This window comes from Solea solea, chromosome 3 (assembly GCF_958295425.1).
Source record: "Solea solea chromosome 3, fSolSol10.1, whole genome shotgun sequence".
Classification (NCBI taxonomy): domain Eukaryota; kingdom Metazoa; phylum Chordata; class Actinopteri; order Pleuronectiformes; family Soleidae; genus Solea; species Solea solea.
This window is the reverse complement of record NC_081136.1, coordinates 6,941,691-6,967,662: the sequence shown is the minus strand read 5'-3', so window position 1 is coordinate 6,967,662 and position 25,972 is coordinate 6,941,691. Positions and strand designations below refer to the sequence as shown.

The 25,972-nt window shown below is 39.7% G+C and overlaps 1 protein-coding gene across 27 annotated transcripts in view; it reads right to left on the bottom strand.

Annotated features, from left to right (window-relative positions):
- ank2b (ankyrin 2b, neuronal) overlaps nt 1–25,972 on the bottom strand; it is a 142,758-nt gene that overhangs the window by 47,523 nt on the left and 69,263 nt on the right. For 11 of the 27 annotated variants that reach the window (XM_058624375.1, XM_058624386.1, XM_058624393.1 and 8 more), the window contains exons 1-12: nt 21,235–21,611; nt 13,077–13,178; nt 10,250–10,348; nt 8,265–8,363; nt 8,022–8,120; nt 7,678–7,863; nt 4,782–4,805; nt 2,663–2,761; nt 1,746–1,844; nt 1,229–1,327; nt 650–847; nt 442–540 (exon numbers count right to left, since the gene is read on the bottom strand). In XM_058624375.1, coding sequence (XP_058480358.1) covers nt 442–540; nt 650–847; nt 1,229–1,327; nt 1,746–1,844; nt 2,663–2,761; nt 4,782–4,805; nt 7,678–7,863; nt 8,022–8,120; nt 8,265–8,363; nt 10,250–10,348; nt 13,077–13,178; nt 21,235–21,378 — 1,347 coding nt within the window. In that variant the 5' untranslated portion in view covers nt 21,379–21,611. The other 16 variants (XM_058624383.1, XM_058624382.1, XM_058624388.1 and 13 more) reach the window with 6 other exon arrangements.

Below are 25,972 nucleotides of genomic sequence, written 5' to 3'. Positions count from 1 at the left end.
TCATGCTTTTTTTCTGTATATATCATCACTTATCGTTCAATCATGAGGAATTGAACCCTTTAAATGCCAGTTTGATTCATTTTATTTAAATTTTTATGTCACTGTTGGGTGGCTCAAAATGATTGAATGTTTGGTTGTTCTGAGAAAGTTGTTTAAGAGATTTATGCAGAAAAAAGGCATGAAAAAATATTAATCTCCAATGGTTTTATAAAAGTTTTTGTTTTTATAATAGTGGAAGTGGACATTTTTGTCTTCTAATAACTCAACAGTATGGCAAATTTGATAGACTCATAATGAATCCTGAGGGTTAATGTGTTTGTTTTAACACTATTATTACAGTTTCCTTTACCGAAACCTGATTGACTTTCTACTACTCAGTGTGTATTAATTCCAAAACTTAACATTGCTACTGATTTAATTTCACTCCGGTGTGTGACGTACTTCTGTGATGGCCTGGATGGAGGCTCCATATTTGACCAGCAGCTCCATCACCTTCACACGGTTTTTCTTACAGGCTATGTGCAGCGGAGTGAAGCCGTTCTGTAGAGGAAACGCATACAGTAAAGGTTTAAAAACAGTGCTGTGTCACCAAAATGAATCTAATTTCTCTGCTGTATCTGGTTTCTCAGTATAATTATTTTTATCGTACCAGTGCTCTGGCATTGGGGTTGGCTCTCTTGTCCAGCAGCAGCTTGGTAACTCTGTAGTGACCACAGTGTGCCGCCACGTGCAGTGCTGTCAGGTAGTCCAGTGTGACGTCATCAACAGGCGCCTTGTGCTGCAGAAGGTGTTTGACGCATTCGACGTGATCCCCTTGTGCCGCCATGTGGAGAGGAGACAGTCCATTCTACAAGTGAAAGACAAGTTGTTTAGTTCAATGTAGATTTAAGAAACTGAGGACACTAAATGGAACTCAGCCATCACAAATGTGATCATTTACACCTGTGATTTTTGCAGTTGGTATTTCAAAACCCATCCTTTTTACTATCCTTTGTACAACGCGCTGGTTGTTTACCTTTCCTGTGTGGATGTATGTAAATGTGAATGTAGTTGGTGGACTGTAGAAATGGAATTGTTGTGTAAACCATGACAGAACCCCTACCAATGTTTTACAATAAACATTTACATGAACATTTAGCAGCTACAAAACCATACGTAATATATAAACCCCCTCTCTGTTTTGTTTTGTTTCTTCCCTTGGATCGAGATGATTGGACATGTCACACACCTTGGTCCTAGCCAGTAGTGGCGCTCCTCTCTCCAGCAGCAGCTCCACAGCTGTGTCGTGTCCACTCCGAGCAGCACAGTGGAGTGGGGTGAGACCATCCTACAGAACACAGACACACACACACATGGTGACATAACACATATTTATAAATGGAATTAACTGCACGTACTATATATAGCAGCATCTTCTAGATTTAACCACCACTCAGAGCTCTTTACAGATGGTCACATTCACACATACAGGCCTACATTTCACACCATTACTTGCCACCACCAAAACATCTGATTAAAGGACGACTGCTCTACTTTCCGAACCACAGCCATGCCACAGAAATCAACCACGCGTGATAAAGTGAGGTCACAGGCTTAACCTCAACCCCCAGAACAACTCATTCTCAGATTTAAGAGAGCCGCCACAGCCTGATTTGAATTTTAAAAAAGGTCAGGTCACAGAAGCCTCAGTCCACATTAACGTGACAATTCGCCAAGTTATTTTTATTTATTTCAGCAGTACTCACCCTTGTTTTAGCATCGATCTGAGAGCCACGGTCGAGTAACAGTCGGACCATGTTAGTGTTGCCACGTTTGGAGGCAACGTGTAGGGGAATAATCCCGTTCTGTGGACAGGACAAAAACACTTTAAGTGACATAATATGACATTCAGGACAACTATTCCTTACAAATGATCTGTAGTTGACATCAATAACAACGCAACAGCATTTAGAACAGCTGTAGAACAGCTATAGAAGTTATAGTATCACTAGTCTATTTATTTAATATGAGACAAAAAGTGGTAACATTTTGGACATAAACAGTGGTGGAGTCAACAATTTAAGTCTTTAAAAGCCATCATTTAAAAGTACTCTGTCTGTGTTGTGTCTTTGTCCATCAAACCAAGAGGCCCCACTTGAAGAGGGCTTCATTTTGTGTGCTAGTGTGTGTGTAAGTGTGTGTAGAGCATGAGCCCACACACAGTGACAAAGCACTGGAGACAAAGGATGACCACAGGCTGGGGTTAGGGGGCTGTGGGATGCGGATGGGGGTTGGAAATTCAGATTTGTTGACAGTACAATTTAAAAGTATGTTAGCAGATTTAGTCAAAACCGCCATGGGAGACCAAGACATCCTCTCGATATCAGACACTCCCAGAGACTGTCAGGATCCACAGGTGGGTTTGCAGCAAATTAGATGAGGTCGCCAAATAAATTGGCAGATGTTCCTATATTTTCCATGGGTATATGTTTTATATAACATGCATAAAATAAGAGGTCCATTATGTAAGATTTGGCGACAACAAACAGAATATTGTAAGACTCAAAGCTCACTTTCCCAAGCGCATCAGGGAACTACAGTAGCCTTCACGTACCAGAAAAAAAATTATCTTCTTCTTTACAAAGACATGAAAACAAGTTTATGTGTGTGTGTGGTGTCCTACCCTTGCAGTGAAGTCGACCGCCGCCCCTCGGTTCAGCAGGAGTGTGGCCACATTGACATTGCCATAGTGGGCAGCGATATGCAGGGGGGTGAATCCACTCTGCAAGACAGACAGGGGAGGACACAGACACACAGAGAGGAGAGAGGTCAAACATCGATTTCATGTCCCTGAACTCCGACCCTCGCCTCTTCACCGTCAGTCTTCCCAGCATGCAGCAGTCGTAATCAAGCACCACGGAATCAACAAAAAAAGTCAACTGAAAACAATAATAAAGTAATAACGAGAAAAAGAAATGAAAACTATTCCAGTCAGAAAATCCCCCAAACACTCACAAGACACGTCACGTCCATGCAGGAATAAAAATGAGTTGACACATTTCTTTAAAATCAAAGAAAAGAAAGAAACCAACACGCACATGTTCGTCATCGAGAGACCGACATGAAAATGGACAAACACGAACAAAAAACAGCTATAGAGTCAAATCGTAAAGTGGGGGAAAGATTTCCCGTCACCAAAGTGCACTACATTAGCTGAGCATCTTATTAGTATCATAGTGAAACAATGAGGAAATTATGCACATCAGAGAAAAGTTAGAGAGTTTGCAGAGCAGGTTGGAGTAGACGTGGAAAATCTTGCCTTACCTTGCCATTCTGTAAGTGTGGTCCGATTTAATGTGAGAAAGTTGTTTACACAAGTGTGAAGATACAGTGACTAACGTGATGGTTTCAAAACTTTACACAGTCCAAAGCTCAGAATGGTGCAAATTAACGTTTAGCATGGATGCAACATGCCAGTCCGTGCCAGCGCAGGTAATTATACGAGAGCATTAGAAGCTTCCCATTGCTTTTTTAATGATTAGCAGTGTTTGTTTGAAGTAAAAAAGTCTATAATATGACTGTTTATAAAAATACATGCACTCATAACACTGTGATGAGGGAGATTGTTATGTGTGGGAGGCCAGGGACGCCATGATTAAAATAAAATCACTTAATCAATTTAGCTGTAGCAGAACTACTCCCAAAGAGAAAACACTTACAGTGTTTTTATTATATTCAATTATTTTTGATTGTTTGTGTAATTTATCAATTTTAATGGGACAAAAAAAGACTAACTTAAGTGAAAATGACTGTTTTTACCCCAAATTGGGGTAATTCCTTTAAATTCCATTTTTTTTTTTTACAAATTTGAATATGGAAATTGGATTGTGAGTTTGAATTTAGATAATTTTAGCTTAAATCTTATGAACGTCGCACAGGTCTTTCTTAAAAATGCACCAAAAATATATGTCACAATTTTAATCATTTTTAATGGTATCGTCCAATTTTAATTATGTTGCATATTATATTGCATTGGGAGTCTTTAATGGTATTTTTTTTTGTTCAGTGTTCTGATTATAATGATACATTATTTCAAAAAGGGAAATAAAATGTCATTTTATATGATGAATATACCAGCTTTTTTTTGTCGAGAAAATTCAAATTTTTGGAAGTAGTGCCGCATTTTCAAACATGAATATAAAAGTCAAAGCACTAATATGAAGTGAATTGAATTAAATCTTTTCATTTTCCTCTTGGCAGAACTGGACTTTCCACTTACGAGCAGCAGTTAATTGTAATTTTTTTACATATATATATATTTGCAGTTCATAATGCATCTCTAGAAATCATGCAGCACGACATGAAGAGACAAGAGTACAAAACGAGACAGACGTTATACACTCACAGCTGTCTCCAAAAAAAATCAGCACAATATTATGAAATCAAAACCTAACAAGTAGTATTGATGGGGCACAAATATGAAAAAATTAAAATAATACATATATGCATAAAGACAGTATGAGTAATCATTAAAAAAAACTAAAGCAGACTGTGTGCAGTGCTTCAGAGAGGACAGAGTAGCCATCAGCCATGCATGGAGGCCTCTTATTATACCAAACCAACAGAAATAGAAACAGTCGGGACTGGAAAACATGAACCTAATCATTCTTTAGTGACACCATGCAGTGCTGTGGGAGTAAAGGACATGAGGTGTGGAAGGAAAAGTAAAAGTTGACACAGTGACAAAGGGGGATGAGGCTGTACAGTGAGTCTGTGGAGAAGGAGAGGAAGCATGTGTATACCTCAGTAGTCCTATTGACCATCATCTGTAGCAGGAGGGACGAGGAAAGGGAGGGGAAAAGGTCAGGTCATGGTTATGACAGTGGCTCACAGCTGGAGGCACAGCTGTGCAGGCAAGACACTAAAAGTGACCGGCTGACGTGGCTGGAGTGGGTCATTTAACGGTCCCTGCTTCAGCAGTGAGTCCAAATTTGAATATGATACAACTAGTGATAGTTTAGTAACATGTAATTAACTCAGAATCTGGTAAAACTGCTTATGGACCATGGACATGGAATGAGGGTTTTTTCAGGGGTTCAGATTGAGGATTTTCTGCACTTTACTTTATGATATCTCTCTTTTTTGAGTGAGTTTCATATCTGGAATTATCTCATCTTTGTAACTATTTGTACTATGCTGCTGTCTTTGCTAAATAAAGGATACCTTTTAATGAAAAATTGGTCAAAATTATTAAAAAAGGGCTGTATGTAAGATAAAAATTACCACGATACGTCAACAGAGATTAAAGAAACCTGTTCAATTGAATGTTTTCACTCATAAAAATTGATTTACAACATTGTTTTCATCAAAAAGAGTCGTGAGCTGGAGAAACTACACTGATCTGTACGCGCAGGGACCGTCTAAAAAAATTATTATAAAATATTCAATAACTTTACTTTAATACTGTGCAGTGTCATCAAACTTTTTGCAAATATTACTGCTACTCAGTTTAATGGAAGGTGCCTTTGTATAATTGTTGTGAATATTTATGAGTAATTATTTTCAATTAATTCACCAGAATACAGAGTAGTGTCATCAAACCTTCCGAAAGCGTTTGTTATTCGTTTATTTTTGTCTTCATTTTTCATTTGAGCTCAATGTTTTTCGTTTTATTTTGAAATACGAATAAACAAATGATACACGGATCTGTAGTGGAGATGTAATTTAGTAACTACAAGGGAACAGTTTGACATCTGCAGTTTTTGAATAGGCACCGTGATCATAATATTTTTTTTTTCAGATGCCGTCACTGGACTGTTTTCCGAGGTCTTTGTTGAGAAACGTGCCCAAGTGTGTGAGAGTCGTGTGTTTGTGTGTGTGAGTGTAAACATGCTGCCATTTTAGGTCGTTCTCCTGTGAGCTTCATCACAGCACTTGAACCACATATGGCATTGCCCTACATGCATATATACAGTATATATATGTATATATGTATATATATATACATATATATGTACTATATACATATACGCATATATATATATATATGTATATGTACATATATATGTATATACCTAAAGTTTTCTTTCATAACAATTTAAACGGTGGATTTCAGTTACGTGTAACATTCAGTAAATAGAGTTCACTCAAGCCACGTCAATTACAGCCTACGTCCGGTATCAGAGAAACAGTCACAAGTAAATAACAAACTTTTTGCTCAAAAACTGATGGTTAACTGACTTCTAACCAATACCGGATCATCATTTAAAGTCCCTCCCACCCCTCAGACATCCAACAGTCTTAAAATATACAAGCCCCGTCCCATCCCCACCCCCCCAACCGACATGCAGCGTTAGATATCGGCACCATACAACCTGCAGACAGTGGCACACTCCATGCAGTGGACAGTGCTACACTTAGACACCGGTGCAGCAAAGGGAGGAGGAGGAGGAGGAGAAGGAGGAAGGGGTGACGAGAGGGGAAGTGTGTGAGCGGTAGCGTTTCGAGAATAAAAAGGAAAAAAACAAAGAAGAAGAAGGAGAGACCCAGTTAGTGGCAGGCACAGACACAGTGAAGGAGAGACAGAGAGGAAGAGAGGAAGAAAGACACAGACAGACTGATGGACATACAAGCACAACCTCATGGGGGGAAAGTACAACACGACAAGTTAGTCTCCTGTCATATACGACATCGCACACACATACATATACAGTATGGATACTATACAATCTGGGACCTTATCTACACCTGATGTGATTTGTATCTGGATAAGAAGAAACATAATAACAGACGTCATTAAATAATGTTATAATGGTATCACATCTGACAAGAGACAGTTTATAGTAAAGTGACAATATGGTAATATTGTATATGATTCTCATTCTTCTCTTTTATACTGATAGTTTACTTGATTTTTTTAATAAGAATATATTCTATTGTTGTTGGGGTTTCTGTAGTAACAGCAATTTCCCCCCAAGGGATTTATAAAGTATAAGGGATTAAAGCGAAACAAAATGTACAGGATAAATAAGATCAAAAATATAGTGAGGCACTTTATCAGTGTTACATTTGGCACTTAATATTTAGAAGTGGAAATATTCAGTGAGTCCAGATCTAGGTTTAAACTCCAGTTTTAAGTATTTTCCCACGTGTTATGTTAATGAATAGAAATAATGAGAACTTGGACAGGAAGGATCGACATCGTCATCATGAGCTGATTTTATGATGGTCGTGGTGGGTACAAAAAACTCTCACCACACACACACGTCATTAACAGCAATGTCATTAATACAGCTCAGCCCACACATGAAGTCTGCACTATTGTACTGTTAACATCCTACTTCCCACCTCCTCGCCTACTTTGTATAATGAGAGAGAACAAAGATATTGTTAGAGCAGATTTAGAGAGTTATGTATCCACATACAGATCACATTTAACTGCAGATGTAAATAAGGTGTTCCCGTTTAAACACTTCTACAGGACCATTAGGTGAACCCCAGTCTTACTGAGCCAAAGTCATTAAAACCAAGGCAACTTGAATGGTTTTTAATCATTCTGTATCTTAAATATCACCTGATAAGACCCACTTAATTTAGCTTTGAAATAATCTCAGTGAGGACAAACTGACACAAACACATTAGCGCCACATTAGCTTCACTTCCACACATGCCAGTGCCGGACACTGTGACGAAACATACCTTCGACTGGACATCAGCGTTGTGGTCATTCTGGAGGAGCAGTGCGGCCGACTTTGTGTCGTCCTTGCGCGCCGCAATGTGCAAGGCGGGTAAACGGACCTTGCCTTTAGTGTCATTCTCCAGTAGGATGGAAACCACCTGGTTGTGGCCCTGCTGGAGAGCGATGGCCAGAGGGGTGAAGCCGTCCTGGCAGAGGGAGGACAGGGAGGAGAAGGTCGAGGAAAAGGAAGTTTGAGGAGATTAGTATTGATGTTTCAGACTAACTTTATGGTCTATTTCGGGGTTCCTCAATCCTGATCCTGGGGAATCACTGCCCGGCATGTTTAAGAAGTGTCCTCACTCACCTCTGTAGCCGTGCTTTGGTTGCCTCCATTCTCCAGAAGGTATCGCACCACATCCAGGTGATTCTCCTGAGCAGCCATGTACAAGGGAGTGAATCCATTCTGCAGAAAAAAGGCAGATGACACTCTTATTACTGACAATAATGCAGAACCGAGGTTCTTTTATATGACACAAAACATCCAGGAGGTGTTAAGTGTTGTTAACTTTCGAGAGGATTCACGCAGCAGCAGTGGACGAGGGCTCACCTGAGACTGTGAGTTGATGTCGGCTCCTCGTTTGACCAGGACCTTCACGACTTCAGCCTGACCAGCTAGAGATGCTATGTGGAGAGCTGTGTTTCCTTTCTGCATCAACACAAATCATAGGAGAGCAATTAGGAAAAAAGGACTGGTTACTAATACAATAACTCATTTTTAAGCCCAGTACCAATATAACAATCTTTTTCTTCTTTTATCTGATATAAAACCTGGTGATTTTTAATACTGAGTAGAATATAATCTCTAATTAAATACAAATTACAATAATCAGTGAGTAGTGATGAGTCCCAGACATATTATTATGAATATATGAATGCTAATAACAAACATTTTGGCTATTTATTAAATGATTGTAATCATTTATTATTTATTATGTGTTCACTACATTTTACTAATTGGTCATGTTAATTACCGTATTGTGAGGGCTACAGCTATTTTTTAACAGACTATTTGTTGAGGGCTAGCAGCATTATATTCAACAAATTCAACAAATAATATAAACTGGAAAAAAAGGCAGACACTGTATAGACACACTCGTATTTAACTCAAAGCACCTAATGTACACTTACAGTATCACATATAGTGTATTTATGAGTTTTTAATTACACGCTTATACACGCAAATACAGTGTTATCAGCAAATATGTAGTATTGACACCCAAGAGTGTACGTCTTTATTACATTAATTATAGTGTATGGTGATTATTGATATAATTGGATATTCATTTATGCACATCACAACCCAATATGTTCAGAATTCATTTTAGGCATTGGCTTTATAATTATTGTTTAAACACAGCAGTATAAATGAGCATGAACACTTAATAATTATTATTATTATTAATTATAATTAATAATTATAATTATTAATAATTATGGTTATTATAGAGCACTATTGACGCACGATAATGATTTATAATTATGTAAATAGTCTGCTCTCGTGTATTATAGCCACAGGCTTCATAGAAAGTGTTACCAGTGTGTCTCAGTATAGTGAGAAGATACCAACCTGTTTACACACTAGGTTTAGTAATCAATTCCAATGTGTAACAGGTGAGGTAACTCACACCTCTGCACTTGCTTAACTGCAGTTTGATCCAGGAATGAGTCGACCTTCTCTCATTGCAGGAGCTGCATTGGTCCCCCATGTTTACTACTTTCTCCTCAGCTCACTCCCTGCACTCTAAAATCATTAGTTAAAGCTGTTCATTTCTGACAGTTTTCAATTTTGTCACCCAAAGATGTTTTTTCTCTGTCTTTAACGGGACTTGTTTATTCACTGTACTTCTATCAGTGAGTTCAAATGTATTATTTGGTGAGTTTGATGTTTAAAGTCCTCTTAAACGAGGCAGCAGTCGACCAGCAGCTCCTGTGTACCCTGCAAGCTAAAAATGCTAATTTTCTCTATGGACTTTGGTGCAGGACACAAACTTCAAATGTTGACTTACACCAAGATAATGTGGTAAACACGTCTTTTGCTAGCAGTAATGTTTTCACTGAGCTTTCACGTCAAAAAAAACAAAACTGAACTAACCTTGAATGTTTGGTTGCAACCATTTTGACAGAGTTCCCATTTAGCTTCCTGAATTTCGGGGCGCACAGCTGACGACATTTCGTTAATGAGCTCAGTATTCCCTACGCTATTTATGCTAATAGTGTGTTCCAGTTGTAGTTAGAAGTCGGAAATTTCAACATTTCTAGTGCGAATTGTTTACTGAAACACACACACTCAAGTCAGAAGTCACAAACTGTGACACAGGATTCCAAGAGTGCTGCTTTTACACTAAGCCTAATGCTATGGCTAACAATGGCTAGTCTGCGATACATCTGCTTTGAAAAAGATTAATCAATCTTTAAGCTTTTGTAGTTTCAGTTTTTGTAAAAAGAACTAAGCTGAAAGTGACCAACTCTATAAATAACTGTATAGTCAAGAATAATAATCAGTTCTTAGCAGTTTGAGAGACAATATCTTACCTTTGTGGCTGAATCAACAGCTGCTCCTCTGTCCAGCAGCTCCTGCACCAGATCCAGGTGTCCCTCCTTGGCTGCCAGGTGCAGTGCATTAAGACCATTCTAGAAAGAAGAAACACAAGGAAAGGTTGGCCGGCTAAACAACAACAACAAAGCACAAAGTCGGACCTGGGTAGAAAGAGAAGGTTTTTGTACCTCCTCCTCCTCCTCTGAATTCATCACTATCCTGCCTTTATTTCTCTCTGAGAAAGACTGAGACTGAAATATCAAAGCTGGGGATCAAAGTTGGGTTAGATGTTGTGCCATGTTATGCTGTTGTGGAGCAGAGCCAGGCCTGGGTATGAGGTTATAAATAGTTGTGTGTGTGCATGTGCATGTGTGTATGTGACTGTTGTCAGGTCAGACAAGCAAATCTACTTGTTCTTGTAAGATCACATGACTGAGAAAGTGTTTACAAGATGTTTATGAGTAAAATGTGATGAAATATGTAGGTTACACTTGGCTTTAAATTTGCTAAACTGTAAAATTATTAATATTACAAGCCATTTTTGGACATTTATCACCAGTTACGTGCCGAAATTCAACCGTAACAAAATGATTTATATCGCTTTCACACCCACACCATTCAGTGACACATTGTGTCCCATGTATGGGGGCGTTAATCATCCAAATTTGCCCTCCATTTGTCAGGTTTTCCCTTTCATTTGTCACCCATCTGCAGTAAAGCAAATCAATGCTTTTTAACACGGGGCATAATCTCCTGTCACCTTTAGCTTCCCCCAAACCTTTGGGCCGCATTTATCTTTGAGGACACGCTCCACGGCGACATCCGTTCACCTTCAGGAGGCAAGAAACCATTTTATCATTTACTGTGCTCGGGTCCACCCACTCCTACATCTATCATATGTGTTACCTCATTCTGTCAGCATTCATACGAGCGCAATCAGTCTGGAAACGCCTCGTTATTGTCTCTAACATCTACTCAACCTGGTTTTTTTAGATGCAATTTATTATGTGGTGAAATTGACTCATAATCAGTAGAAATATGCACATCAGTGAACACTAAATCCACCAGTCAGTCTCTAAAAAGGTTTTTTTAGGTCAAACGAAAAGTGTGCCTGTTGATTTAAACAATATCATCATGTTTCTACATTCATTCTCTAATGCCAGGGGCGTTTTGAGGGCGTTTAAAGGCCCTAAGAAAAAAAGGCCGGGGGGGGGGCCCTACAGCAAAGTAAACCAAACTGAAAATCAAAAGCGGAAGAAGCATAAATTTCCCAATTATACACTTAATTTAGACAGAATTGGGTCTACTAGCAAACTGCACATTTTAATCTAAATGCTTCATTTAATTTCTGTGGAATAAATTAATTTTTTTGTACATGGATTCCAGAAAATGTCATATAGTCTGTGTCAGACATGTTTACAACAGTAGGAGAACCACTGAAATCCAGATATTTGACTTGAGAGTGACCTTTGTGGACATTTAACTTCTCACATAAAGCCTCTTCAGACAATCTGAGTTAAAATATTTGGACTTCAGTCCAGGTCTGAATACAGTGCAAGGTATGTGGGCGTTTAGGGTTCCTTTTCTCAGAGTATCCAGTTAACCTAACACGGACAACATGCAAACTCCAAGAAGAAACCTTTAATGAAGTGGGTTTTTGAAACAGGAACCTTCTGTGCTGCCAACTATACTGCTGCCATAATGAAGTGGTTGTATCACTATAGATTTGGAGACCATCCAAAGCAAACATGAAGATCTTTCCACATAATTAAACACAAAAAACAGCATATATCACAAAAACGCTAAAAAAAACAGAGTTCGCGCAAATGACAGTTGCTTTGGTGGCAGAGCTTTGTAAAAGGAGTAAAACAGGATGGAAGTCAAAAACCATTAACTGCCTAGACCAGCACCAGTACTTCATCACTGTAATGGAGTCATTTAGGTCCCAAGGGTGTCAGAACATATGTCTGACTGATGTTACTGTCGTTTTTACTGTGAATATTGAGGTTATTTCATGGTCAAACATCACTCTGGAGAAAAAAAGAATTATGTGTGTGTTTATGTGTGGCACCCAAAATATCTTCAAGGCCACGAGTGATCAGTGCAAATCAAACGACAACAAACAACAAAAACGTCTCCATGCAACACACACAGAGCTGCCGGCACATGTTACATTTCCACCCCTCATGACTGTTGTTTACCGGCCTGGTCGTTGTGACTGTTGCCAACACAGAGCTGCTCACAGCCAATCAGCTTTCCCCGCCTCTCTTCATCAGCGGATGAAATGTTAATGGGCTGAGAGGAGGGCTAGATAATAACCGCACCTAAATAAAGAAACTCCCTTGGATCAAACATTAACCTACTCCAATATAGAGAGGAAATGGCTGTTGCTCTTTCTGCCCAAAATATCTGTTGACAGCATATAACATGCTACATAAGCATGTTTCAGTGGGCTGGATCCTACTTTACACATCCGTGTAATGTATGTTTTGTCATTGACCCATTTCTGCATTAGTCTGTGTGGACCCCACAAGGATGGTGGGGGGGAATAGGAGCTCCACTAAGCATGCGTGGAACACTAGACTGATGCGGACCCTTGTTTTGGTATGATTAGAACCATAGGTTTGTACACACAACTATGGCATAATTGTTTTAAGGTCATTCTGTCCACAATTAGTGAAATCCAGGTATTGTACTGAAAAAAAGCTTTAAATCAAAATGTACATTGCATCATCTTTGGTTTTTTTACTGTACATTTCTATGTCTGTAAGTGAAATGGTGAGTGGGTGTTGAACGGCGCATGACATATAAACCATATCTTACCTGATTGCAGGTGCTGATGTCCACTCCACCTTTCAGATATTCCAAAACCTTGTCAATGTTCCCCGCCCTGGCCGCTCGCAAGAAACTGGTGTTACTGTCCGACTAGAGGGAACAGAGAAAGAATACATTTTAAAAAAGTAATCCACATAATATGCATAACATTTTACATTCTGTCATTGAAAGAGATAATAAAAGGGTAGCCAAACTGCCTAAAGAGAGAAAGAATACCACCTCTCAAAGTTATTGCTGAGTTAATAATGTCATATTCTTGACAAAGAATGAAACACAGCAGGACGTTAGCCAAGTCAAATATTATTTGAAGCAAAAACAATAGACTGCCAGACTCACAGTTAAAAATACCTGCTCTAAAATACGATCATTAGTTCAAAGGTGATGCACAGAAGGGGAATCTTGACCCCATCAAATAAGAAGTTCCCTGTGTTTCATGACCAATTCATATGAAAAACTGACTGGCGTCCCACAAGGCTCCATTCTTGGACCGCCTCCATTTTTATCTTCCATGAGCTTCAGCTTTGTTTATCAACAGCAAACACAAAAAACATAGTGATGCAGGTGATGCACAACCATACGTCTCAAACCCCAAAAGCCAACCACGCAAACAATATACTTTCATTTTCTATAAAGTGACAGAAAGTGTTTGTGAAAGGTCCAAAGTGACACTGAGAAAAAAATTGTGCATCTATGATTAGACATAGAGCTCTACCTCCTGTACGTGCACAACAGTGTCTCCAAAGGACGTGTCCCCTGTCTGTTTGTCGATGCCAAGTGAGCTGCAGTTGGAACCAGACCAAGACTCTAAGGAAGCAGAATGATTCAGCATTTTTCTCCCGATGCCTTCACTAAAGCTAAATCCTGGCTCTCTCACACAGCTCGTTCAAATCTTCCAGCTCACTGCTCCTGCTGTGGAAAAATACTGTGCGATGCTTATTTTTACTTCACTCAGAATGCGCTATAGTCACAGGTCACAGGTCGGACACAAAAATACTGCAGCACCACACTAGAGGTGTCGGGGACTCACTGTTTTGCTCACGGACACTTCAGCAAAAGTTTTGTTTGTTTTGCAGCTGAGGGACGTTCTCTCGTGGATCATTAATGACATATTTTGCCGTACTGAGATTAAAGTAAAGACTTCAGCACTGATGATGAGCAAAGAAAAAAAAAGAAAGAAAAAGAAAAACACTGCAGTGCTGATGTTTACTTGAGTCAGAAAAAAAGAAAAGCCCTGGTCTGTGGCTGTTAAGTTGCTGCAGAGAACTGCACTGCATCAATCATGGTCACACTCGCTGTGCCGCACTGACACAATCACCTCAAAGTCCCAGGCTGCTTTCAGTCCAAAAGTTTGTATATTTACGTTAAAGTAAGCCACTGATTCATGTTTGAAGCCTGTCAGACAGGATGTGTTCTTGTGTATGTGATCATTTTAACACTCATCACTTGAAGTTCCCATGAAACGACTCACGGAAGCTCAAGTAGCCTCCACATATTTATGTCTTTCTGGTTACAACGAGCTGCGTGGGAGGGTCTTGTCACCATTTTGATTGGCATTTAGAGTAGCCAATAGCGCTGCAGCTACGGCACAGTCTAATCAGTGAGCTTTATGGATTCATAAGTAAGTTTTCCTTTAGCTTTGTTAACAAGTTTTGGCGTGTATCTTCTGCCGAAACTTGTTAAAGGCCACATAGACCGGAAGCTCCAATTAACGCTGCGTTTTTGTGTGTATCTGCGTCATTACCTCGTTTATGAAACCCTAAAGTTTCAGAACAAACAGTTCAGCCACTGCTGAGAAAATAGTGTTGTATTCATCACCAGAAATCCTCACCACTCCTCTCACCACCGTAGCGCCTCCTGGTGCGGGCACTAGTCCGGGCACATCCGGTTGCGTACATTCAACCGCAGAAGAAGAAGAACTACTCTCGTTGTAGTTGCTGAGATGCAGAGCATCCACCGTGCCAGAGGGGGAGCTGTGTATCTGAGAGCTGGCCTACCAATTACGTCACTTCCAGGTACCTGGTCAATCACAGGACAGTGGGAAAGCTCTCGTTGGCTGGCCAATCACAACACAGTCCACGTTGTGGGGGTGTGGTTTTGGTCTGAAACAGCGCGGCTGACGAGAGCGTCAGTGAGGAGATATTTTGATCGGCTCGTTTGCAGCGATTAGGAGGATTTTAACCATGAAAACAAGTTAATATATGTAAGTAGACCTCCATAACTAACATATATGTGTGATACAAGCATTCGATGTCACCTTTAACAAAGGTTACACCTTGAGAACATTGTCCAGTAACCGAAGTGTTGGCCGTTTGATTCCCCGGACTCCTGTAAAAGTGTGTGTCAAAGTCTGCTTGGGCAACACACTAAAAACCAAATGTATATAAATTATGTTTAAAAAAAAAAAAAAAAATTAAAGAGCAGCCATTTACCAATTTAACTTCTGCAACATGTGGATTTCCCCTTACATTTATCTATCAAAGACGGCATCATAAAAGGATGCGCCGTCTTGTGATGAAGAGGCTGAAAACACTCTGCAAAGTCCCGCAGATACTTGTTCATGCAGCCTCATGCACGTTCTCACAGAGTTGCCATTGTTTTCTTGCCGCGCTGCACAAAGCAGCCATTAACCCGAAAAATCGAGTGTGTCTGATAATATCCTCACATTGTCCCCAGAGCTGCCGAGTTACATTATGCAAGACGTTGCCTTAATCATCCTTCTCAACAAGGGGCAGGTTGCTATAGTGACACTTGGACCGACATGACTCTCAGACAAGTGGAGTGTCTGAATCGTGACGGATTGGAGATGGAGAGAAAGGGAAATGTGTGGCAGCGAGATGCGTCCTACAGAAATAGTTTTATAACTCCTGGTCGCCGCCTTTGATGGTGATGTGTTTTGAATGTGCCGTGCAGATGGAAAAGACTGAAGGTCACGAGAGGTCATGATCGAGTGGATCAACTAGAAATAGAAAATAAAAGATGAATGGATACTGAATGTGAAGGTCTTCAGTTCTATTCATGAGTTTAAAAGGAACATTTCAAAGAGAAGTTCGAAAAAGCCTCAGCTGAACAAAAGTAAACACTTTTACAGCATGTTCATAGTGATTTAGGCTACATTCCACACTACCCTGGCACTTTCAGGTGGTTTGAAACCCTGGTGTCTACATCTTTGTCTCCAGAGCTGTTTTAATCTAGTCGGCCAGAGGCTTTTGATCATTCATTACCTGCATTTGCTTTACTATAGACTCTTAAATCATCTTATTTTAAGTTTCAATTTGAACTCGTCTTCGGTCTCACAAAAGAAATCCCTGCTATTAGTTTTCAACATTTTACTTTCAACATTTTAACAACTGCAAGCGAAGAAATACACCTTTCTGTTACATTAGCATGTGCAAAACCAATACAAATTATTGGACATGTTCTGTTTTCAGATGTAATAGTATGGACGCAGTTTAGATACATAGCCAAAATCCTATGCTGGACGACATTAATATTTGAAAATACTGTGTTCAAAAGAAAACATAGTTAAATGTGTAAATGTGCCCTTAAAAGGAAGGAATTTGAAAATCCATTTTCACTGTACGAATTTTGGGGTTTTCTCTTCTCTCTATAATATTTTAAAGGTCACTGCCTTATTATGTAAAGTGCCTTGAGATAGTGTATGTTGTGATTTGTTGCTATACAAATACAATTTAATGGAAGTGAATTGAAATGTTGTGCCAAATTTAAAACAATTCACTCAAGGTGATAACATGATACCGCGTTCACAGAACAAAACAATGTTACACTACATTCCATGTCATTTGGCAGACGCTTTTATCCAAAACGACTTACAATAAATAATAAGTAAGTAATGTTCAAAGTCGTGTTTCCATCATGGTACAGCTGGGTTTGATACAGTACGGTACAATGGGGAACTGTAAAGTCCTCGGTCAGGCTTGAGTTTGGAGATACGTAACGTGACGTACTGGTGCGACAAGTGCGAACAACATCATCAAACGTGACACAACAGAGGACATACAGCGGTTAATTTAAAGTTTGTCTCAACCAGATGTCAAGCTTCGTATGAGAATAGACTGCGGGCGTTGAAGAAACACCATTTGCAAGGGAGTGACGCTTTCCTCCCTGTCGTGAGTCTAGCTCCACCCGTTCTGTACCATACCATCACTGTGGGAACCCGAGGGAAGGGTACGGAAAAATGGAACAATTGGGGCCACTTATTTTGGTACTTTTCCTATTGGAAACACACAAAAAAAAACATACTATACTGAAACATGCCACAAGAGTTCAAGGCAACAAGAGTCTTCGATCATTGACCACCAAAGTCCAATGAAGAGGTTTTTTAATGTTTATGTGGATGGACGGATGGACAACTGGCCACAATTATGGCCAAGAAAAAGGCATAAAACTGACTGCACTATAGAGTACATTTGATATCATCACATACCCTACTGCATAATCATATCTCTAACAATCTGTTCCTGGATGTGTTTCAACGACCAAATTAGTCCGAGACCTTCAAAGAATGACAAGGAAGCGTCCTGAAGCTCCTCCAACGTCACGTTTACATAAAACATTCATCACAAGGAGCCGCATCAATAATGCACAGCCGTCCTCACAACCCTCCCTTTCACACACACACACACGGCCATATTTGGTGAGAGACAGGTGCCCAGGCCGGGAGCGACCTCAGCACTGCCAGTTACCACGGAGACAAGCACTGCCATCCGTGGAGGTAGCCATGACAACATGGTTATCTGTCTGTCAGCAGAGTCTTAGTGGATTCCGTTTCTGTAGAAGTCGGTTGGGAACGACGTCACACTGGAGTTGATTGAGGTTCCAGTTGCTACAAAACCTCACAAGTTTCATAACAAGATGTTCAGAATGGTCTTTCAGATTATAGAGCGCTACGAAATCCAGAAAACAGAAGTCATGGCTTAGTACTGATTGGGTATGAAGGCTAGTAAAGTTGGGGCACAAGGAGTTTGAACGACTTGAGGAAGTTAAAATTAAACAAACTTTTACAAAAACATGAAGGAAATTGATTCATTTTGGACATTAATGTGTCACTTTGACATAATAAACAGATACAGTTTCAGGATGCCTGACCAAAAAAGTAAAAAAATTACATACATTACACGAGCTTTTGCGACGTCCTCATTTGTCTTAAAATATGAAAACATGGACTATATACTCAGCAGAGATTCAACACATGTGTGTTCTTAGAATGCATAGTGCCCTCTAGGGGGCACAATATGTCAACACCTGGACATATAAGAGAAAACATCTCCCAATTACAAAGACTGACTTTGGTCAATCAAGGAAATTTACAAGGACAGGGACATCCTGAAATGGAGTAACTTGTGGCTTTAACTCCATTTTTTGGTGTACAAATATTACTTGTGTGTATTACTTGTTGTATGTCCAAATCATGTAAATCATTAAGTATAAAGTTAAAATGAGAATAATTCATGTCTAAAAAACTGTAATGGTCATAGAAGGTCAGGAGACTCTTCTTGATGGTGTGAGGTGTTTACCCCACATTAATATTAATCCAATTTTAACAGCGGTTTTATTTAGTGTACACATTTCTGTGTATTTTCTATGTGTATATGTATATATATATATATATATATATCTATATATATATAGATATATATATATATATATACATATACACATAGAAAACACACAGAAATGTGTACATAAATGTATATGTATATATAAATAAATAATTGACCACTACATGTAGGAGGATATACAAAGGCACTTAAAGCTGCACATGGATATCTCAGAGTGAGAAGCGGTCACAGGTCAAAGGTCAAGGCATGGCGTCGTCTAGAATAGGCCACGTCTAAAACCAGAAGATGTTTGGGAAAGTCGGTGGGTTTCACACAAGTACAAAAAGGATAATGACAGTGTAAGAAATGTCCAAAAATAAAACTAAAGATGTTTAAATGTGACATTTTTGATTAATGGCGTAATCACGTGTGTGATTCTCATGTATTTGAGGCATGAATGAGCTTTTCTTAGCCATAACTAGGTGCTTGTTGAGCCTAAACCTAGTTGCTCATGTGGCAGAAACACCCCTGGTAAATTGCTCCTTCATGTATATCTATTATCATTTTTTTGCAGTGGCATGTGATAATCCCCCTTGAAATTTTTGTTTTTTTATGGTTTTTAGACACCGTTAAAGTATATTTCTTTAACGTGTTTTCTTTAAGTTTATTGTATCAGAATGAATGTTTTTACAATTTCAAGCTTTAAAAACAAAACAAATTTAAAGAAAAATTGGGTACTTTTTGCTCAGGTGTGTTTATATAGTTAGTGAAAATGAAAAGAAAATAATTTCATCAGAGGTTGTGCTGAAAAACAGGATATAAGACACTATATTTAACCTTCTTATAGCCTTTGTACGTATGTTTTATCATAGTAATGGAAAAAAAAGCAGCTTAAATTCTCTGTGTTCTACGGGTTAAAACAATAATATGTTGATATTTGAAGTCTGTAAGTCATCATTCCGGTTCAGATGTGGTTCAAAGACACATTAGTGCAACACAATATGATCCTGGAAAGTGGATTGGAAGGGAAAGTGACACAGGACTCTCGTGAGACCGTCACTAAAAAACATGAATCTCTCTCTCTGTCACCGTCTCGTCAATAAACTGCAGTTTGTTATTGTAATCTTCAGTCACCGTAGGAGACACGAAAACAACCGTGTTAGAGGAATCGATTTGTCTTGACTGAGCCCAGCTCAGAGACACCAGTCCCTGTTTGTCCACCGCACTGATAAAGTCTGATTTCTCCCTTTGTGTTTCATCTTTATCCTCCTTATCCATCCATTTATCTGTGGGTTAAAGCAGCTAAAATATGTGCTACATCTTTTCCATTCTGGCAGTTTTAGATGGAAATAATACATACAATTGGAAAATTACAAAAAGTTTTTTTTTAAATGTATTCAAAGGCAATTAATCTTTAAATTGAGTGATACTGGATTAGGGCTGTAACGGTTATTTTCTCGATCATGGGCCATAAAATGAATGAAAATGTTGATCAGTGTTTTTCAAACCTGGAAATGATGACGTTTCTCAAATGTCTTGTTTTTCGTCCACAAACCAAATTCAGTTTAATGACTTCTTTGTCATATGGAGCAATTATTCATCAGTATTATTCAGTTCATTGTTGCAGCCCTGTACCAGATATCACAATTGATTACAATAATGTGTTTTAAGGGCTTAAAATATACGGTAGTTCTGTTAGAATTCTGACAAATAATCTAATATCCTTCACTTTAAGGTCCACCAAGCACGTCAGGGGACTACGGTAGCCTTCAGATACCAAAAAGGATCTAAAAAAACTCTTTCACAACTTTCTGCCATTTCCTCCTTCTTCAGGTTTAATTAGGTGAAGCTGCTAAAGTCTATACAAAAACCAAACAAAGTGATTTTACAACAATACAAACACACTTATGGGCAACTTATTAGGAGGATTTATTGAATATATTACTCGTAAGTATCTTTGTATAGTTGTAAAAACTCATTCATATACACAAAATCAGTGCTACAAAAAAAAGGGAAAAGAAATTACTCTCGCAAACAAAACACTGCTGCCCCACTGACATATATATTATACTCCGCTGTGGAAGAACTGAGTGATACGTTCGCCTTGTACTCACAGTAGCAGCCGCATGCCACCAATGTCATTACATAGCTTTTCAAATTAGCCACTGGAGTCCACGCGCCGCTGGGCAGAGACACTTGAGGAACAAAAATGTCACACTGGCCTTTAAAAGGAGAGGAGAGGGAGCTGTATCACACCCAGCAAACACCACCACCACCACCGCCGCCGCCGCCTCCGTACACTTTACAGAAGCTCACACCCTTAACACTGTAGTAGTCGCTCCCACTTCACACCTTTTGCAAAAATCACATGTTTAAGAGCAGAAAAATGTATCAGCTCCGTGCAAAGGCAGCTGATGCGAAAAGTTGAGCAGTTCATCTGTGACACCTACACAGAACCCTGTCTTTAGGACTCAAAATAACTCCACATTCAAGATTCACGACCTACTTCTTGCTCGAATAAAAGTTACTCAGAGCCTTCTCTCTCAGCCCAAGCTGCACACGCCAGTCAAACCAGTTTAAGATCTTACCACAGTCAGTGGGGGCTGCTCGGGGAAGTGGTCCACACAGAAGTAGTCTGGCGGCGAGTTCTGGTCCAGGTTGGACTGGCTCCCCGCTGCCTGTCGAAGGCCCTTGTCTGAGCCGCACACCTTACACATGGCCGCGTTGCCCATGATGCAACGTCTAGAGGTCTATCCCATCAGAGCGTAAAGGAAGCATTTAATGAGTCAGATAATCCACCTAACAGGCTACCATCCAGGGTGGGGGGTGGTGGTGGTGGGTGGGGGTGACCCCCTCAGTCCAGTTCAGGCCAAACCTTGCTTCCCCAGAGGCTCAGCAGAGCTGATGTCCCTCTGAACCACTTCACTGGACTTAAGTCCTGGTTCTCCTGGCAGCACAGCACAGTGCTGGCTCTTCCTCGTTGCTAATTCCAACTCTCTGACCATTGGCTAACATCTCCCCCCACCCCGACTACACCACCTCCCGTCATGGCTATTTTTACACCCACCAGCCGAGCTATGCATGTAAAGAGAGAAAGAGAGAGAGAGGGAGGGAGGGAGGGAGGTACGGAGGGAGGGTGGCTGGTAAAGGGCAACATGCCAATCATGCATCAGAGACACTTAGCATGGACTGATATGAGAGCAAGGTTTCAAATGAAGCACTTGGTCCAAAGATGTCACTCAGGCTGAAGATCGAAATAAAAAGCCTCTGCAAAGAAAGGACGTTAAGGAACTTTTGTGTTTAATAACAAAAAAATATTTGAAATATTCTCACTTCTACATAATTGTTCATAATCTGTGCCTAATCCTAAACGTTACCTTTCTGATCGGCTGTCGTGGAGATGTCACTTGTTCATATGAGCTAATATTTTGTTTTAGGTCTAATTTCTTTCCAGGACCTGAACTTTTATTTGAAAGATTTTCAGTGTTTTCATTGACAATGCTTATCCGGGGTTAAACATTCTCAATGTTTGTTCTGTGTAGTCTAGGCACATGAACCAGTAGGTGGCATCAGAACAAACAAGGGAGACATTTACCTGAATATCAACTTAACACTTTCAATGACCCATGTCTATTTAGGCACCTTTTGAAACACCTTTCAAGGACCCCTGGGAACCCTGCTTATTGTGTTTTGCAATATCTGATTCAGTGCAAGACTGCAAAGTTCTTAGGTCTGTCACCAGGTGTCATCTTGGTACATAAAGACCAAGGGTGGACAACACTGCTGCTGAATGGGCATGCACATCAAGTCCTCCATAATGTATGAGAAAGAGCCACAAGGTGTAGTTGTTAAGTATTGTAATATAAGTGTTTGTCATATAAGTTGACCCCTGCACTGACGTTTCTTTGGGACTGCCATCACTGCACCTCATGTCACTGACTGTTTAATGGAAGCTGCCAGGGTGTTTTGCTAATTCAGATCTGTGTCAGGCTGTAGCCCAGAGCAGGCGCGTATTGATTCTGCCGGACTGGATGCAAATTAAATCCACCCAGACCTTTTCACTACAATTGATTGTCTCCAAGAATGAATGTGCCGCTGTGGAACAGAAGCCTCGGTGACCAGTTTCCTGACATTTCCAATCGAAGTTTTTAGTGTTTTTGGTCTCAACCAGGGTCAGATGTGTGTTTGTGTTCACTCTGTACACACGTGTTTGTCCTTGTCTGTTGACATCAGGGATACAAATGTCCCCATTCTCTTTGTAGTCTTCTAGGTCGAGACATTCCACACAATTGTCTTACTGTTGACAATATAAACCCAAACAGTCACTGAATGCGACAGCGTAGGGAGAAAGAATCCTCATTGTTGAGCTCGTCAGAGAAAAACCACATGACAAAGCAGCTTTGGTGTTTTCTATGAATGAATGAATATAAACTGAGTGAGGAAACACAAGATCAGCACGGTTACCATTTCTGACACAATCACACAACTTTTGTTTTCTTAGAGATGCAAATCCATCTTTACAAAACCAACCAAACACCTCATAAACACATCATAAAACAAGGAACTAATTAAATTAGCATTTTGCAAAAAACAAATGCTACTATTTAGTTTTCCACAAAATGCATCTTGTCACAAGAGCACAAGTCAAGATGAGTAAAAACCAAAGAATTACTCAACGCTTTGAAGAAACCAAAATAATCTTGATCATAAGCTATAAACAACAATCTCTCCTTAGCTTTCCACTAAAATTAAGCCTGCTTTGACCGTTCAGGGCCTAATTACTTAACATATTAATCATTCTAACCTTTTACTGACCTTTTTTTTTTTTTTTTTTAAACACAACCAAAAGGATTGAGAAACGTCACAAAAAACAAGTGGACCAAGTGTGGAGCCCTGTGGAACACCCCAAGAAAAGTAATGGGGATTTTAAGCATCCACCTACAAGTATTTAAATGTTTTCTTGTTTTAAATGATGAAGGATCTTCATAGCTTCACAATATAACATCATAGCAGAGTAGGGCTTGTTTAATAGCAGGTTGCTGTCTTATAAAATCAAATTTCCATGTAATTCTTGGCATTATTGCTAGGGTTGCTGTGGGGTTGAAGTTCAAACACAGTCTCTAGCGACATGATGGGAGTTTTTTGTAACTTTGTGAAGTAAAATAAAATATAGATCCACTCAATGAACAGATGTAATGTGTGTCAGAAGTAAAGACACATTTCTCATACTCATGGACACAGTATCAAGAGAACATGGGGAAACCAATAGAGGGCAATTTTCAAAAAGATCCCGCAGATGTAAGGTGAGACAAATGACCTGTCTCTGCTCTGACAGTATGAGGTCAACTGAACTGTGGCGGCATTACAGGAGGTCATTTTTCACAGCATCACACACACATACATGAACATATGCACACACGCTCAGGTCGTTACATTTGACACGGTTACATATCATTCCATGTACGGTATGTGATATATTTTAACTAGCTTAGTGTTAGGGCACCAGGGTGGAGGGTCATGGTTGGGAAAGTAACAAATGCAAAACCAAGGATGATTCAAATAACTCCTGTGAGGAGGTTCTAGCCTCATACAACAGTATTTGTTTCAGATAAACTTCACTACGTTCACATTGCCGGGCTAAAGTGACTCAAATCTGACTTTTTCCAATTAATTTGACCCAGATTGGATTATTTTTAGAGCTGTGTGGAGACAAAAATCCAAACCCAATTCCAATTTTCAAATCAAAATCAAAATCTTCAGTATGTGTTCCATGCGACTTTGTGACTATAGGCATGAAGTGAGCTTTGACTCTGTGAACCTGTACTACAGAAGCACAGAAAACATTATTTTAAACTTTTTAAGAAACAATTATTAAGGAAATTGTTCAGACATTTGATGAATCAATCCAGACAAAAATACAGACTCTGAGACGTGGCCGAACACTGGTCTGTCACTTCACAGGTCTTTTAATTTCCATTAACCTTCCCCTGGATGTAATTTACTTTCAGTCTTGTCCAATCTCCTTACTGAAGAGCGGTTGCCCGTCAACAAACTCATCCAATTAAGAGCAGATGAGGTCACCCCTGGTCCTATACAGGTAAACTACATTAGACGGAAGTATGAAAGTCCCTGACTGCAGAGATCTAGACCTCACATCTGGTCCCAGACAAACACAACCCCGCCTTCACTGTCCCTCTGTGGTTTAGTAACCGAGTGGGCAGGGCAGGCATTGTGAAAATAATCTGTGTTTGACCATATGGCTCTCTGGCTTGGGTGGGGGGATGTTAGTTAAAGCCGCTTGTTTATGTTCCTGCTGTGGAGGGAAATGTGATGACAAGCGTGTGGACAGGAAGAGCATGAAGGGGGTTTATTAGAGAAGAGAGAAGGTACTGTACTGACGCAGCTAACATCCTATCAGCTCAAGATTACAGCACCAATTACATACACTGCAGGCAACCAAAACAGGAAGTACAGTCCATGTGACATGTTGTGCTGCATGCAATACGGCAGGAGGAGGTCCAAGTAATCACAAATCTGGGATTAAATATTCAACATAGAGCTCTAAAGCCAGATTTAGACCAGAGATGGCCCTGGATATGACATTATTCCATTATTTGTTTGATTACAGAACAGATTTTTCTTTCTTTATCCATGATTACATAGCTAAAGGAAATCTATTTTTTTTCTCCACAAGCATTTGAACGCATCTTGAAGCCGCTTAACGATAGAGGGTGAACCTACAGAAGTGAAATTTACCAGGGTCATTGAATGCATCTCAAAAGTGCAAATATGGGACTTTTCATTTGAAATTTCTGAAACAAATGTACAATAAAAATGTCTGAATTACAGTATGGTGGTAGTCAAAGATATCCTGAACACAACCTCAGTCATTTTGCAACATTTACCTAAATATCAACTTATCTTCTCTCTTACACAAAATTCAAGCACCTTCAATGACCCAGGTCTATTTCAAAAACTTTCAAGGGAACCCTGCTCATTGTTTTTTGTAATATATGTATATACAGTACGATTGGAATGTGATGCACAGCTGAACGCGCTTTTGCATTGATGGTTTTACTACAGTGAATTTGGTTTGAAGGAAGCACGTGTGTTACAATCACTGGTCGAGGACGTTGTCATATTTTGTCCTGCACTGTGACTGGCAGTCAAAGTCTTCATTTGGATGTTTTATCTTCAGCTGACAAACCAGAACATGTTTTCTCCGCGGCTCAGTTCATCGATCACGACCACTTCCTACACAACCACTGTCAAAATCTTTTCCCTCGCAATTACATCAACAACTTCATCAAATGAATCCATTATGAA